The sequence below is a fragment of the Elephantulus edwardii genome, unplaced genomic scaffold (genome assembly GCF_000299155.1).
Source record: "Elephantulus edwardii isolate Elephantulus edwardi_28Jun2011 unplaced genomic scaffold, EleEdw1.0 scaffold00006, whole genome shotgun sequence".
NCBI classification, from domain to species: domain Eukaryota; kingdom Metazoa; phylum Chordata; class Mammalia; order Macroscelidea; family Macroscelididae; genus Elephantulus; species Elephantulus edwardii.
Window position 1 is genome coordinate 25,278,092 of NW_006399756.1, and position 13,319 is coordinate 25,291,410.

At 42.2% G+C, this 13,319-nt stretch overlaps 1 protein-coding gene across 1 annotated transcript in view; it reads right to left on the reverse strand.

The window, feature by feature from the left end:
• Nucleotides 1–13,319, reverse strand: part of SORCS3 (sortilin-related VPS10 domain containing receptor 3) — an 839,716-nt gene that overhangs the window by 3,945 nt on the left and 822,452 nt on the right. The window contains exons 23-25 of the mRNA XM_006879952.1: nt 13,013–13,144; nt 11,507–11,606; nt 10,403–10,508 (exon numbers count right to left, since the gene is read on the reverse strand). Coding sequence (XP_006880014.1) covers nt 10,403–10,508; nt 11,507–11,606; nt 13,013–13,144 — 338 coding nt within the window. The remainder of the gene's footprint in view (nt 1–10,402; nt 10,509–11,506; nt 11,607–13,012; nt 13,145–13,319) is intronic.

Consider the following 13,319-nt stretch of genomic DNA (forward strand, 5'->3'; position numbering starts at 1 on the left):
TTAGGGCTGTTGTGCATAAGGTCGCTATGAGTCGCAAACGACTCGACGGCACATAACAACAACACAACAACATTTAATCAATCAACGGGCCATCAGAAAAATCCTTAAATCCTCTAATGTCCTTTTTAAAGGAGCTGAATTTTGAGACCATGAGGGTGTCTCACAGTCTTTATTTGTTGTGTGCCATCAAGTCAGAACCGACTCACAGCTGACCCTCAACTGGGTTTTGAGAGGCTGTAAATCTTATAAGAGAAGACTGCCCATCATTTTCCTGGGGAGCAGCTGGAGGATTCGAACTGTGTGCCTTTGGAACTGCAGTTCAGCTTCTTACCAATAGGTCATCAAAGCTCCCTATCAAATGTATCACAGTTGTTGCTAGGTGCTGTCAAGTACAACTCATAGCGATCCTATGCTCTGCCTCCCCTGTGCCACCCACACAATCTCTGACGCCCATGAGCGCACTGCTTCAGTCACTGTGTCAACCCTCTTGGTTGAGGGTCTTCTTCTCTTTTGCAATCTCTCAACCTTTCCAAGCAAGGTGTCCCTCTCCAAGGAATACCTTCTAGCAAGATGCCCAAAGTATGTGAAATTATTTTTTATCATCTTTGCTTCCAAATAACACTCTGGGTGTACCTTCTCCCAGATATAGCTGCTTGTTCTTTTGGCAGTCCATGGGATAGTCAACGCTCTTCAATACCACAGTTCAAAGGCATCAATTCTTCTTTGGTCATCCTTCATCATCCAGCTCTCAGCAACACAGCAAGTGATTGAAAAGACTGTGGCCGGATTCAGGCTCACCTTAGTCCTCAAACTAACATCACTGCTCCTCTAGTATAGTAGGAAGATACATCTCTAATTTTTAATCTATTTTATCAATTCACATGACTTCTTAATGTTTAAAATGTTTGTTGTTGTTGTTGTTAGGTGCTGTTGAGACGAGTACAACTCATAGTGACCCTATGAACAGCAGATGTGAACCCCACCATACCCTGTGCCATCTTCACTCTTCCTGACACACTAGAACCCATTGCAGCAGTCACCGTGTCAGTCCACCTGGTTGAGGGTCTTCCTCTCCTTCGCTGACACTCCATCCTTCCAAGCATCATGGCCCTCCCCAAGGAATAGTCCCTCCAAGCAACATGCCTGAAGTTTTTTAATTAAAATGCTTAAGGCTTCTTTTTTCATGTATTTTTATTGGTTTGCATGCAATCATTCATATATTTTGTGTTTCATTCCTGTACATTGGATTTTAGTCTTTTATTTACATTGTGTTTCATTTGAGACCCAAGAGGTTATACCATAGGGGGAAGTTTTTTTAAATTTTTCATCTATTTCATCAAGTCATATTGGCTTATTTTACAGCTAATAAATAACGATGCAGAGTCACTGCTCCTGTTTTCAGAGGACTATACTATGCCTGAGCCAAGGGAGCTCTGGTGGCTTTAGTGGTGAGAAGATGCACTGCCAACCTGAACACATGTGGTTCGAATCCACAGACAGCTGTATGGTAGAAAGATGGGTAATCACTTCTCTGTGTGTGTGTGTGTGTGTGTGTGTGTGTGTGTGTGTGTGTGTGTGTGTTTAATCACTTCTTATGTGATTTTTAGCATATGAAAAAGAGCCAGCTCCGACTTGATGGTACCTGGCAACACATATGGGCCAAAGGATCTCCGACAGAGCCGTCCGTCCACAAGGAGTGTGTGGTTTGCTGAAAAGCTGTGCTTCTCTGGCAGTCTGAGGCCAACAGCAGCTGCAGGAGAAAGATGAGTAATCTCCTCTGTGTGTAAATCTGTGAGATTTATAACCTCAGAAACCCAGTGGAAGGTCCTCAATGAGTAGGTTCTGATTTGAAAGCAATGAGGCTTTTCTGAGGACACATGGGCCACGTACATACTTTGATAATCAATTTCCTCATCTGTTCAATGGGGCTAGCAATCATTTCCTCTTAGGATTGTGAAGATAATTAAGGGAGACAGAGAAACTAAATTACTTCTCCCCAAATCCTAAGTTTTCAGGTGGTGTAGCTGGTGATAAAGGAGCTCTGGTGATACAGCGGAAGTATTCAGCTGCTCACTGAATCACTGGCTGTCTGAACACGTCAGATGAGTCACAGCAGGAAGACATGACAGTGCACTTCTGTGAAGATGACAACCTTAGAAATTCCACGATGAAGTTCTGTTCTATTAGGAGTTGGAATCACTGCATGTCAATTAGAAAGTTGGTAATAACTCTCAACATGGCTTCCTATCTTTCTCTCTCACTAGACTATAGCGCCAGATAAGCTAGGCAGTCCATCAAGACAGGTAGGGACAATGGTTTGAAAATACAAGGCAGGTGGACTTATGTAGGAAGGCAGAGAAGATCAAATTGACATTTTCTTGGAATCACTTCCTCATCTTTTATGTTCAAGTCTCCTTTGAGTCCTTTCAGCTACCTCCATTCTCAAACTTCACTCTGAATACAAAACCGGGGAACTCATTAAAATATACAGTGTGACTCCATGGGTCTAAAAGTAACATTTGGGGAGAAGGGGGTAGGAAATCAAGATTTTTGTCTATCTATCAAGTTCTCAGACCCAAATTTAAGTTTCCTAACTCCAATGTATCAAGCTCTTCCCCATCTGTGCAACCTTCTACAGGTCTTCTATCTATCACACTCTTCCTACTCTACTCATAAAAGTCTCTTCATCCTTCATAATTCAGCTGAAGTGTCACCTCAGAGGCCTCCCTGACCATGTTCTTCCATTAGAAATTGTAATTATGTATGAGCTTGTAAAGGAAATTAATATGACACTGGTTAGAGTGATGTAATAGGCAATGACTGTTGGCATAGTTCCCTGTCTTTCTTATTACACTATGACCATAATGTGGGCAAGAGCTAGAATTTTCTATGTTCTCTGTTATATACCCAAATGAGCATGGTGATTCACAATAAATATTTGTTCAATGAAGGATTAAATTAATGAGTATGTATTGTCCAAAGCCTATGATCTTTCTGCTTTCCTACACAATATCCTTAAACTAAAACCCACATGTTGATATACCAAAACATGTTACATTGGGGAAATCTGGGGTTCAGGCCCTCTCCAAAGCTCAAAGGAGCAAGGGGGTTAGGTTAAAGATTAACCCTGATTCAATGCAAAGTCTTTGTGGTTGTTTTCTATGCATCTGAAAGTTGGAAAATGAGTAGAGTTGAGATGACAGGAAAAGAGTCAATAGCTTTGATTTGTGATGTTGGCAAACAGGACACAATGCAGGAGAGGAAGATGGATTGACACAGTAACTGGGGTAATGGGGTAGGTATGTCTCAGTCAGTGATCCTGGCTCAAAATAGGACAGGGATCAGAGCTACTGTACATAGAGGGTTGCGATGAGCTGCAGGTGACTTGATGGCACATAACATCAACAACAAAATATACCATGTACTGCCAAAAACATAGGTACCAGGGTGTGTTTGATACAGACCATGCATGGTCTTCACAATCACTTGTTATGATAATACCATGGACTGCTAGGAAAACAAACAGATTTGTCCTGGAAAGGGTTAAACCGGGTGGCTCCTTGCAGGCAAGGATTCTGAGGCTCCGTCTAAACATACTTTGGACATGTTGTGAGGAGAGACTGGTCCTTGGAGAAGGACTTCATGCTTGGGAGGGTGGAAGGACAGTGCAGGAGGGGAAGGCCCTCTATGAGGTGGATTGATTCAGTGACTGAGTTAATCAGGGTAGGAGTGTCAGAGACAGTGTGACTGGCACAGGACAGAGCAGAGTTTAGGGCTGTTGTACACAGGGTCGCTATGAGTCACAAGTGCTTCTGAGAGGCAAGGATAATAAAACATTGTCTCATTACTTTGGACATATTTTCAGGAGGAACCATCCTGGAGAAAGTCATCATGCTGGGAAAGGTAGAGACCAGGAAATAGAGGGCGAGTCTCAGTGAGCTGGATGGACACAGTGACTCCAGTAAGACTGAGCATGACGGAGATCGTGACAGAGGTGCAGCATAGGGCAAGGTTCAGACCAGTTGTTCATAGGGTTGCAGTGAGTGGTAGTCGACCTGATGGCACCTAACAACAACAACTTGCTAATCTAGGACCATTATACATCGAAGAGACTTTGCTTCTAACCAACAATGGTGTTGGATTAATGCAGACCACTTCATCAACCACACTGCAGCTATGGATGTGATTAAAGCTGGGGAACTTGACACCTCAATTCAAGATATCTGGAGTATTTCCAGAGTGCTCATTTCTACCACGGTGGTATTTTTGTAGATGTCATATTCCCTAAACCTTCAAAGACGCAACTCATGAGGCATTTGATAAGGTTTTCTATAGCTAATTCAGAGAGAAAAAGCCCCCCAAAAGTTTAGTGTGTGTGTGTGTGTGTGTGTGTGTGTGTGTGTGTATACACACATATATATACATATATATACGTATATACACACACTTCCCATCTTTCCCTTATGATCAATTTCCACTATTTTTAGTATTTTCTTTTCACACATGAAGGAAGGCATCTCAAGACTCCTGGTCTAAAATCTGCTTTGTATAATTTACAAGGGCCTTGAATGAACAGATTCTATGTGAGACAGCAAATGATGAGTTCTCTAAATATATGTAATTAAAAATTCATGCTGGCCCCTACTTTCCTCTTCTTATCTAAACAGAAATGTAGCCTAATGACTTAGATTCCTTCTAATCATAAAAGTACACATTACTAATGAACGCTGGGATTAGCTGTAATATTTATTAGGTGCTGGGGGCCACCAAGCCCTACCAGATCACACGAGTCTATATCCTTCAGAGTTCTAACTAGAGTGCTTTGCCTGTTTTCCTAATGATATCTATGAAGACTTGGAGAAATTTTCCCTTTTAAAGATTATTCATTTTATTGTAATGTCTAAAATCACATCTAAAACCAGGCATATTTTCATCTTTATTTAATAGATGGTTAGAAGGGAATATCTTTTTATGTCACAATTTGTAACATTTTTTTTTTAAATTGTCTAATTGCTTTTTATTTCTCAACATATTTGCTTGTCGGGCTGTGGGGAATATAGCGATAAATGCAGTCTAAGCTTCACTTTTGCTGATTAGTGAGGAGGAAAAGAAAAATATTGGAATATATATTGGCCCTCACAGTCAAAAAAGCTTTAATACAAAAGGCAAGATGGAAAAATCCAAACCTCCCAAAAAGTCCTACACAGTTTTGATTCATTTGCTCCATCTATGATGAGTGTTAAGAAGCCCACGGGAGAGTACTTAGAGATGGCAAGGTAGGCTTAAGACTAATGAAAATTCTACTGACAAAAGAAACAGAAATGCTACAAATGATTTCCTAAGTAATCATAAAAAGTGAATCCACAGTTATAGAAAGAAGATCTTGTTAAACAAGATTTTCAGAGAGTAAAAGCTATCTCACAGTGACCTTTAATTATGACTCTAAGATATTAAAAATAGCAGCCAACCACCAAGAACAAAATGGAACAGTGAGGTAGAGTTTTATTTACTTAAAAGGAAGCTTGGGGTTCATGCTAGCTTTATTCTCCCTCCTGTCAAGTGACTACTGGGACAAATGAGGTCATTTTCAATGACTGACACAGAGTAGGCACTCAACAAATGTTTGAATGAATGGTTTAATAGTTAATGATGGGGATAGAATGGAGGAAAATGTGGAACAAAACTAAAGAAACATGAAGAAAGCCAGGCTTACTGGTCTGATAGATACTGGTAAATCTGTCAGACTGTGTCCCTTTGTCACCCTTCAAAGCTGTAGTAAAACTCACACACGCACAAACACACACACTCACACACAAAACAAAACAAAACAAACAAAAAAAAAACAAGGGGCTCAACTTTCAGCCAAAGTCTATGCTTATCATGTGAGCAATAAATTAACACTGTGGAGGTGCAAAGTCCTCAGACTAGTCAACCAAATAAAATGAAAAGAACACTATTTGTCTACAGGATGCTGTTGTGTCATTGCTGACTGCCATCGAGTCGAGCATAACTCACAGTGACCCTAGGAACAAAAGGCCTGAAGCCTTTCTATCGACATTTATCAAAGTTCATAGTGTTCTCAGAGGCATATTGTTTAGGAAGTGGACGCCACTCCTGCTTCCAACTCTGCCTTAAACTGGGAGCTCCAGTGTCCACAACGGGTAACCATTATGGCATTTGACACCCCAATGTTTATAGGATAAGACCCAGAAAACAGGAAGCGGTATGACAGAAGATCTCATGGACTTAAGAATTCTAGGGAAGTGATAAGAGTGACATTCCATTGTGGGTATTGTGATTAATGTTACAATACAAAATGTGTATGAGTGATTCAATGGAAAACAAATTTGCTTTGCAAACTTTTATGCAAAGTATAATAATGAGGATTACAGAAAAGGAGGTTTAGGGCTAAATCTTGAGCATAGAAAGTGATTGTTGTTGTTGTTGTTATGTGCCCTTGAGTCACTTGCAACTCATAGCGACCCTATGTACAACAGCCCTAAACCCTGCTCTATCCTGTGCCAATCACACTGCCTCTGACACACCCATCCTGATTACCCCAGTCACTGAATCAATCCACCCCATAGAGGGTCTTCCCCTCCTGCACCGTCCCTCCACCCTCCCAAAGCATGATGTCCCTCTCCAAGGACCTGTCCCTCCTTACAACATGTCCAAAGTATGTCAGACGAAGCCCCAGAATCCTTGCCTCCAAGGAGCAGCCTGGTTTAACCCTCTCCAAGATGAATCTGTTTGTTTTCTTGGCAGTCCATGGTATTCTCAATACTCTTCTCCAGCACCGCAGCTCAAAGGCATCAATTCTCCTTCTATCCTCCTTAGTCATTGTCCAACTCTCTGATGCTTAACAAGTAATTGCAAAGACCATGGCCTGTATCAGATGAACCTTAGTCTCCAGAGAGACACCATTGCTCTTCAGTATCCTGGAAAGGTCTCCAACAGCAGAGATTCCCATCACAATACATTTTTTTATTTCCTGGCCACTGGTGCCAAGAGTGTTGACCGTGGAGCCGAGCAAACTGAAGCTGTGAACAATCTCAATCTCTTCGTCATCCATCCTGACACTGCCAATTGGTCCAGTGGCGAGAATCTTTGTCTTCTTGACATTGAGCCTCAGTCCATACTGAAGGCTGCAGTCCTTGACCCTTCGCAGCAAGTGCATGAGGTCCTCCTCAGTTTCAGCAAGCAGGGTTGTATCATCTACATAATGCAGATTGTTAATAGATCTTCCACCAATCCTGATGCCACACTTCTCCTCATAGAGCCCAGCCTTTTCCCTAAACTATGTCATCCCACAATGTTTACTGCCACATATACTGTTGTTACGTGTCATGGAGTGGGAACCAATTCATAGCTGACCCTAGGCTATAAATCGTACAGGAGATGGCCCATTTTTCTCCCACGGAGCAGCTGGTGGATTCAAACTAGATGCCACATACAGTCAATTTAATATCAATTAGTTACAATGAAATCAATATGAAAGTCATATGAGTGGCTCTTGCACAGGATCGCACATATCCCAGGCAATTCCCACCATGGCAGAAAAGCTCTATTTGATGGACTAAGCAAAGGAGACGGAGAACTTTGATCTTTACTTCTCAGCAAATTCTTTTCCAGGTGAACAGGAGATAAACTGTAGAAAAGAAAACCCAACAGAACTCCAACCAAAGAGCCTGACTGTGGAAGGAAAACTTCCAAAAAAAAAGAGTTAGGAAGAGAAAAGCTGACTTGTGAAGGGCTATTCTTAGCTGACTGCTGTTTATGCAGCTCGACCTTTGTTTTCTGTAGCTTCAGTTACATAATCCACTTTCAGGGATAGAACAAGGAGTAACTGATATTTGGGAAATACAAAGGTAGGAAAATTCAGGGATATTATTAACTGCTGTGGATTTAGGAATACAAATTTAAAGATGCCAGTATTATAAGTTGATAGTCTCCAGAGTTTTAGTAGCGTTTATAAGGGAACACTTTCTGAGAACAGACAAAGCCTGGCTTTCCTTTGCAGCCGCCTGACACACACGGACCTCTGCAGAGCATACATTACCCCTTTTTCTCAGCAAAATAAAGTCCTGAGAGCCAGATGATGATACATTTAGTCAGTCCTCAAGTCCAGCCATCTCCACGCTTCCCCACAATCACATTCTTGAATGAGTGGCTTTGTTGGCATTTGGCTGAAGTACTTCTATGAATGGGTACGGCCTTCACCAGACTGTTTTCTATGCTGAATCTTTCCCTCTAAATGTGATCTCAAGGGTTTCTCCTTTCTTCAAAGGGAACATGGATAGGGCGTTTGAATGTGAGCTCAGATAACGAAACAAAACCTACTTTTTCACTGAGTTGATTCTTCTTCACAGCCACACTGTAGGACAGAGATGAAACATCCCATAGGATTTCCTAGACTGTAATCTTTACAGGATGAGACTGTCACATCCTTCTTTCACAAAGTGATGGTTTTATTCAAATCACCAACTCTAAGTACCAACTCAACTCAATGCCATGGAGCCTGAACCCGCTCATAGCTGAATCACCGTTGGGTTTCTAGGACTGTAAATTCCACTGGAGGATACTCGTCATTTGCTCCCCTGGAGCTGCTGGTGGATTTGAACAGCCAGCAGGTCATGCATGTTGGGTTAGCATTACAACTCCCTACAGACTGCGTCAAATCACACAGCACTGTATGAACGGAATCTTTCTATTTCCCCCAATTTTCATACGAGGAATATAAGGATTATAGAACCAGATGAAAATGTTTTAGGTGTTATAATTAAGGTCCGCTAGATTTTAACATTTATGCTATTAACCAGAACACCTTCTCCATTGTACTTCTAGTGCCGTATCATACTCAAGCATATATTGTTATGTGTCGTCGAGTCACTTGTGATTCATAGCGATCCTATGTACAAGAGCACTAAACCCTGATCTATCCTGTGCCAACCTTATTGTCTCTGGCACACCTACCCCCATTACCCCAGTCACTGAATCAATCCATCTCATCAAGGATCTTCCTCTCCTGTGCTGTCCCTCTACCCTCCCAAGCATGACGTCCCTCTCCAGGGACTGGTCCCTCCTTGTAACATATTCAAATTATGTCAGACGAAGCTTCCAGGCTCCTTACGTCCAAGGTGAAGCCTGGTTTCACCTTCTCCAGGATAAACCTATTTGTTCTCTATCTATCTATGGTATATTCAACACTCTTCTCCAGAACCACAGCTCAATGGCATCAATTCTCTTTCTACCATCCCTAGTCATTGTCCAGTTCTCTGATGCATAGCAAGCAATTGCAAAGACTATGGCCTGGATCAGGTGCACCTTAGTCTTCAGACTGAAGTCATTGCTCTTCAGTACTCTGGAGAGGTCTCTAACAGCAGACTTTCCCAATGCAATTCATTTCTTGATTTCCTGGCTGCTGGTACCAAGAGTGTTGATTATGGAGTCAAGCAAACTAAAAGTGTGAACAATCTCAATCTCTTCACCATTCATAATGATGCTGCAAATTGACCCAGTGGTGAGAATCGTTGTTTTTGTGATGTTGAGCTTCAATCTATACTGAAGGCTGCAGTCTTTGACCTTCTGCAGCAAGAGCTTCAGGTGCTCCTCAGTTTTAATAACGGTTACAAGTTATTGATTTTAATTCCATTTTTTAAATAAATAAGCTCATTTAAATGATCCTGATGAGCATTCTTTCAGAGGAGTCTTTGGTTGATGTAACAGGTTAACGCACTTGACTCGCAGCTGAAAGGTTAAAAGTTTGAGCATACCTACAGGAACCTTGGAGAAAGTTCTAGAGATCCCCTTCTGAAAAATCAGCCATTAAAACTCCATGGATCCCATAGATTGGTTTTTGCTGTTGGTCTTCAAAAATGACTTCTGAATATATGGAATCAGTTCATCTAAACACTTTATCTTTACTAACAGTAAAGAGTAGGAAGAATGAAGGGTGAATCTTTTCTCATGCAAATATAAACAGAGATACAGGTTTGCTGCAAGATAAGACAGTATGTGTGTTTCTGTACTTGGGAATATCAGATTTTAGGTGTAGTTTTTCTGTGTAATTTTCCTGAATGGATGCTGAGCTGCAGGGGGAAAAAAATGAGCCTGAATATTGAACTCTCACTTGGGAAACTCGGATGAGAGTTAAAATTCCTTACTCTTCTCTTGAAGAGAAAAATTGATTTCATAGGCTAGTTACAACTTCCCTAACTCGTTATACATAAAAATTGTATAAGCTCAGGTTCTGAAGTCTATTTATTTCTTGATCCTCAGCATCAGTGTTTTATGGAGAGTTGAGAACATATTCTTGAGATTAGTTTAGGGATCCTGGTTATGGGAAGATCAGCTGTCATGAATCTAGCCCCCAGGTTGGACAGAGAGGGAGAGTAGCACATACCTTTTAAACTTATAAATCAAAAACACGGCGAGGCCAACAAACACCACAGACAAGAGCATCAGCATGGCCGAGCTACTGTGTCCTGCACTGGAGTCCACCAATGGAGCTAGGAGGAAAGAGACACATTCATCAGGAAGCTATTACAAGGGAGTCTCCTTTGGAGAATGGAGCCAGCTGGTCTCCACCTTTATTCCCAGTCTCCAATTGCTGTGTGAGCTCTCAAGCTTGGCCTCAATGATGAGAAGGGTCTCCCTAACCACAAATTCTTAAGGAAAAGAGACTCCTCTCCGCCTGGGAAATCACATCACTCTTGGTGTAAACTGAGCAATACGTGTCCCACTGAGGGGAGCAGAATAAGCTCTTTCTCTTTGATAGTCTGAGAGCCTGTTGATGACTGTATGAATGAGACTCCTTGGGAACTCAGGATTAAATACTAACACACTGATTCTTTCTCTTTCTGTGCTCTGTTCTGTAAGACACAGCTGGATGGGTGTGGTGGGAGCCTCCACATCTGAAGCCTTACCTCAGTAAGAGCCACTTAGCAAGTAAGCGCTCCCAGAGAGGCAGAAACGGGTGCCCCATAGGACATGCATTTGGGATTCCTGCCACACATCAAGCAGGTTGAGTTGGTCCCAACTGCTGCTTTAACTCACACATCATAAAGTAGAAGTATCTTTTCAGGTGAGCTGATCTGGCCTTCCAAACAGGGTTCAGAGGACTGGAGAAATTTAGAACCTAGCATGCAGTGTTACTATGGGGATAGTTGACTCCAGGACAACCACTGTAACTGGTGAACTACTTTACTCAGTCTCAACCATGGTGAGTCAGGACAATATACTGAACAAAGAAATGAAACCAACAATGCCCAAAGAAACTGTCATTTTCCCCCAAGATCATCCTGGGCTTCAGTGGCTTCTAAGGGAGTCTTCCGGCCACCCCAACAGATGCTTCCTAAAGGACACGGTTTATCTTTCTGAATTCTCACTACACAAAAGGACCCTTCTGCAAAGCCATTGTCAGGCTCTTGGAAGTGCTTTGTGATTTTCTCCTTCCTCTCCCCGCAGGCTGACAGGTGACCACTCTCATCTCCCAGCAGGCACTTACCTAATGTCAGCTGTGTGACATACACAACGACTTGAACACCCGGCTTCAGCTCAAACTGAACCAAGTTCTGGTTTAGAGCGTTAAATAACAACTCTACAACCTGGAAACCAAAGAAAAAAATGGCTGTAGATGACATGATGCTATAGAGGGGTTCTCTCTCACAGGTCAGCAACCAGGCATAAGACCAACAGGCAACAATGACCACGGTCGTTCAGAGGTCAAGTCCACAGTTCTGGATTCAGGAAGTGTACAGTAAAAGGGTACCGGAGCCTGTTTATCAGTTTGGTTCTTGCTGTCCTTGGAGCTTCAGATAGCCAACAAAGTAGTTGGTATTATTCCCTTGAATTGAATAGAATGAAGGGCCAATTGGCAGCACCATGACAGATGGAGAAGAAATTGAGATTGTTAACAATTACGGCTTGCTTGGCTCCACAATCAATACTCTTCACACCAGCAGTCAGGAAATCAAAAGACAAACCACATTGGGAAAACCTGCTGTCAGGGACCTCTCCAGAGTACTAAAAAGCAACGATATCAGTCTAGAGACAAAAGTGTGCCTAATCCAGGCCATGTCGTTGCAATTACTTGCTGTGTATCACAGAGCTGGACAAAGACTAAGGATGACAGAAGAAGTATAGATGCCTTCGAATTGTGGTGCTGGAGAAGAGTCTTGAACATACCATGGGCTGCCAAGAAAACAAACAGGTTTGTCTTGGAGAGGGTGAAACCAAGTTTCTCCTTGGAGGCTAGGATTTTGAGGCTCCTTCTCACATACTTTGGGCACATGGCCAGGAGAGACAGGTCCTTGGAGAAGGACATCATGCTTGGAAGGGTGGAGGAACAGTGCAGGAGAGGAAGACCCTGGATAAGCTGGATTGATACAGTAACTGGGGTGATGGGGATTGGTGAATTAGTGAGACAGCCAGAGAGTGTTCAGATCACAAAAATTATGCTCCCATTTGCTAAGGGCGGTAAATCATGCTTCTTAGAAATGCTATTTCCTTTTTCAAAGAAAGATGAAATGATCCATTGTTCTCCAGAGAGGAGATGTTCCAGTGAGGTTGGTTTTCTCCCTAGAAGCAAATTCAAATTGACCAGGAATCTCTACATACAATGTAGCTTAAAAATAAAAAGCAGTTCCCCTAAAAAGAGAAGAGATTAATTGATGAACTCAAGTCAAGTCATTCAACCAACAAACCCATCTCTCTCTTTCATCTTCTCTCTTTGCAGAAGGAGAACAAGCATTGAGAGTGAGACATGAGAAGAGACAAGATGGTAACAGATGAACTGAATGATACCAAGGTTGTTTTCTCCCTTTGTGCTGGTTATAATTTATATGTGTTTATTTTAGGTAAAGATAAGTGTCCTTCAGAAGCCCAGGCTCTGGACATACTAAGGACAGATTAATAGTTCAATGAGAACTGTACTTCTGTCATGAAATGACTCTTTGACCCTTCAAAGTGGAGAATGGGGGCCAAGTTTTGCATTAAGTTTCTTTTTACTTACTTCTTCCAGGTCCTCTTCATTGCCTTTCCTTCTCTCGGTCAGGTTCTTGGGAGGAAGGATGAAGAGCTCTGCTGACGTGGGGAGGCCGGGGAATACTGCCACAAGAATCTGTTCTTCTGGGACACTGGTTACCTATAAAGATGGTGAGACCCTACAGTGAGATCCCAGAGGACATATTCTTCCCCACCTTGATGACAAGGAGCAGGGTTTCCACAGCTCCAAGGCTCCTACTGATTTTTAATACACTGCATTTTAGGCATGAAGTACAAAGTACATGCAGGCTTGCTTTCTATTTCTTCCCACAAGT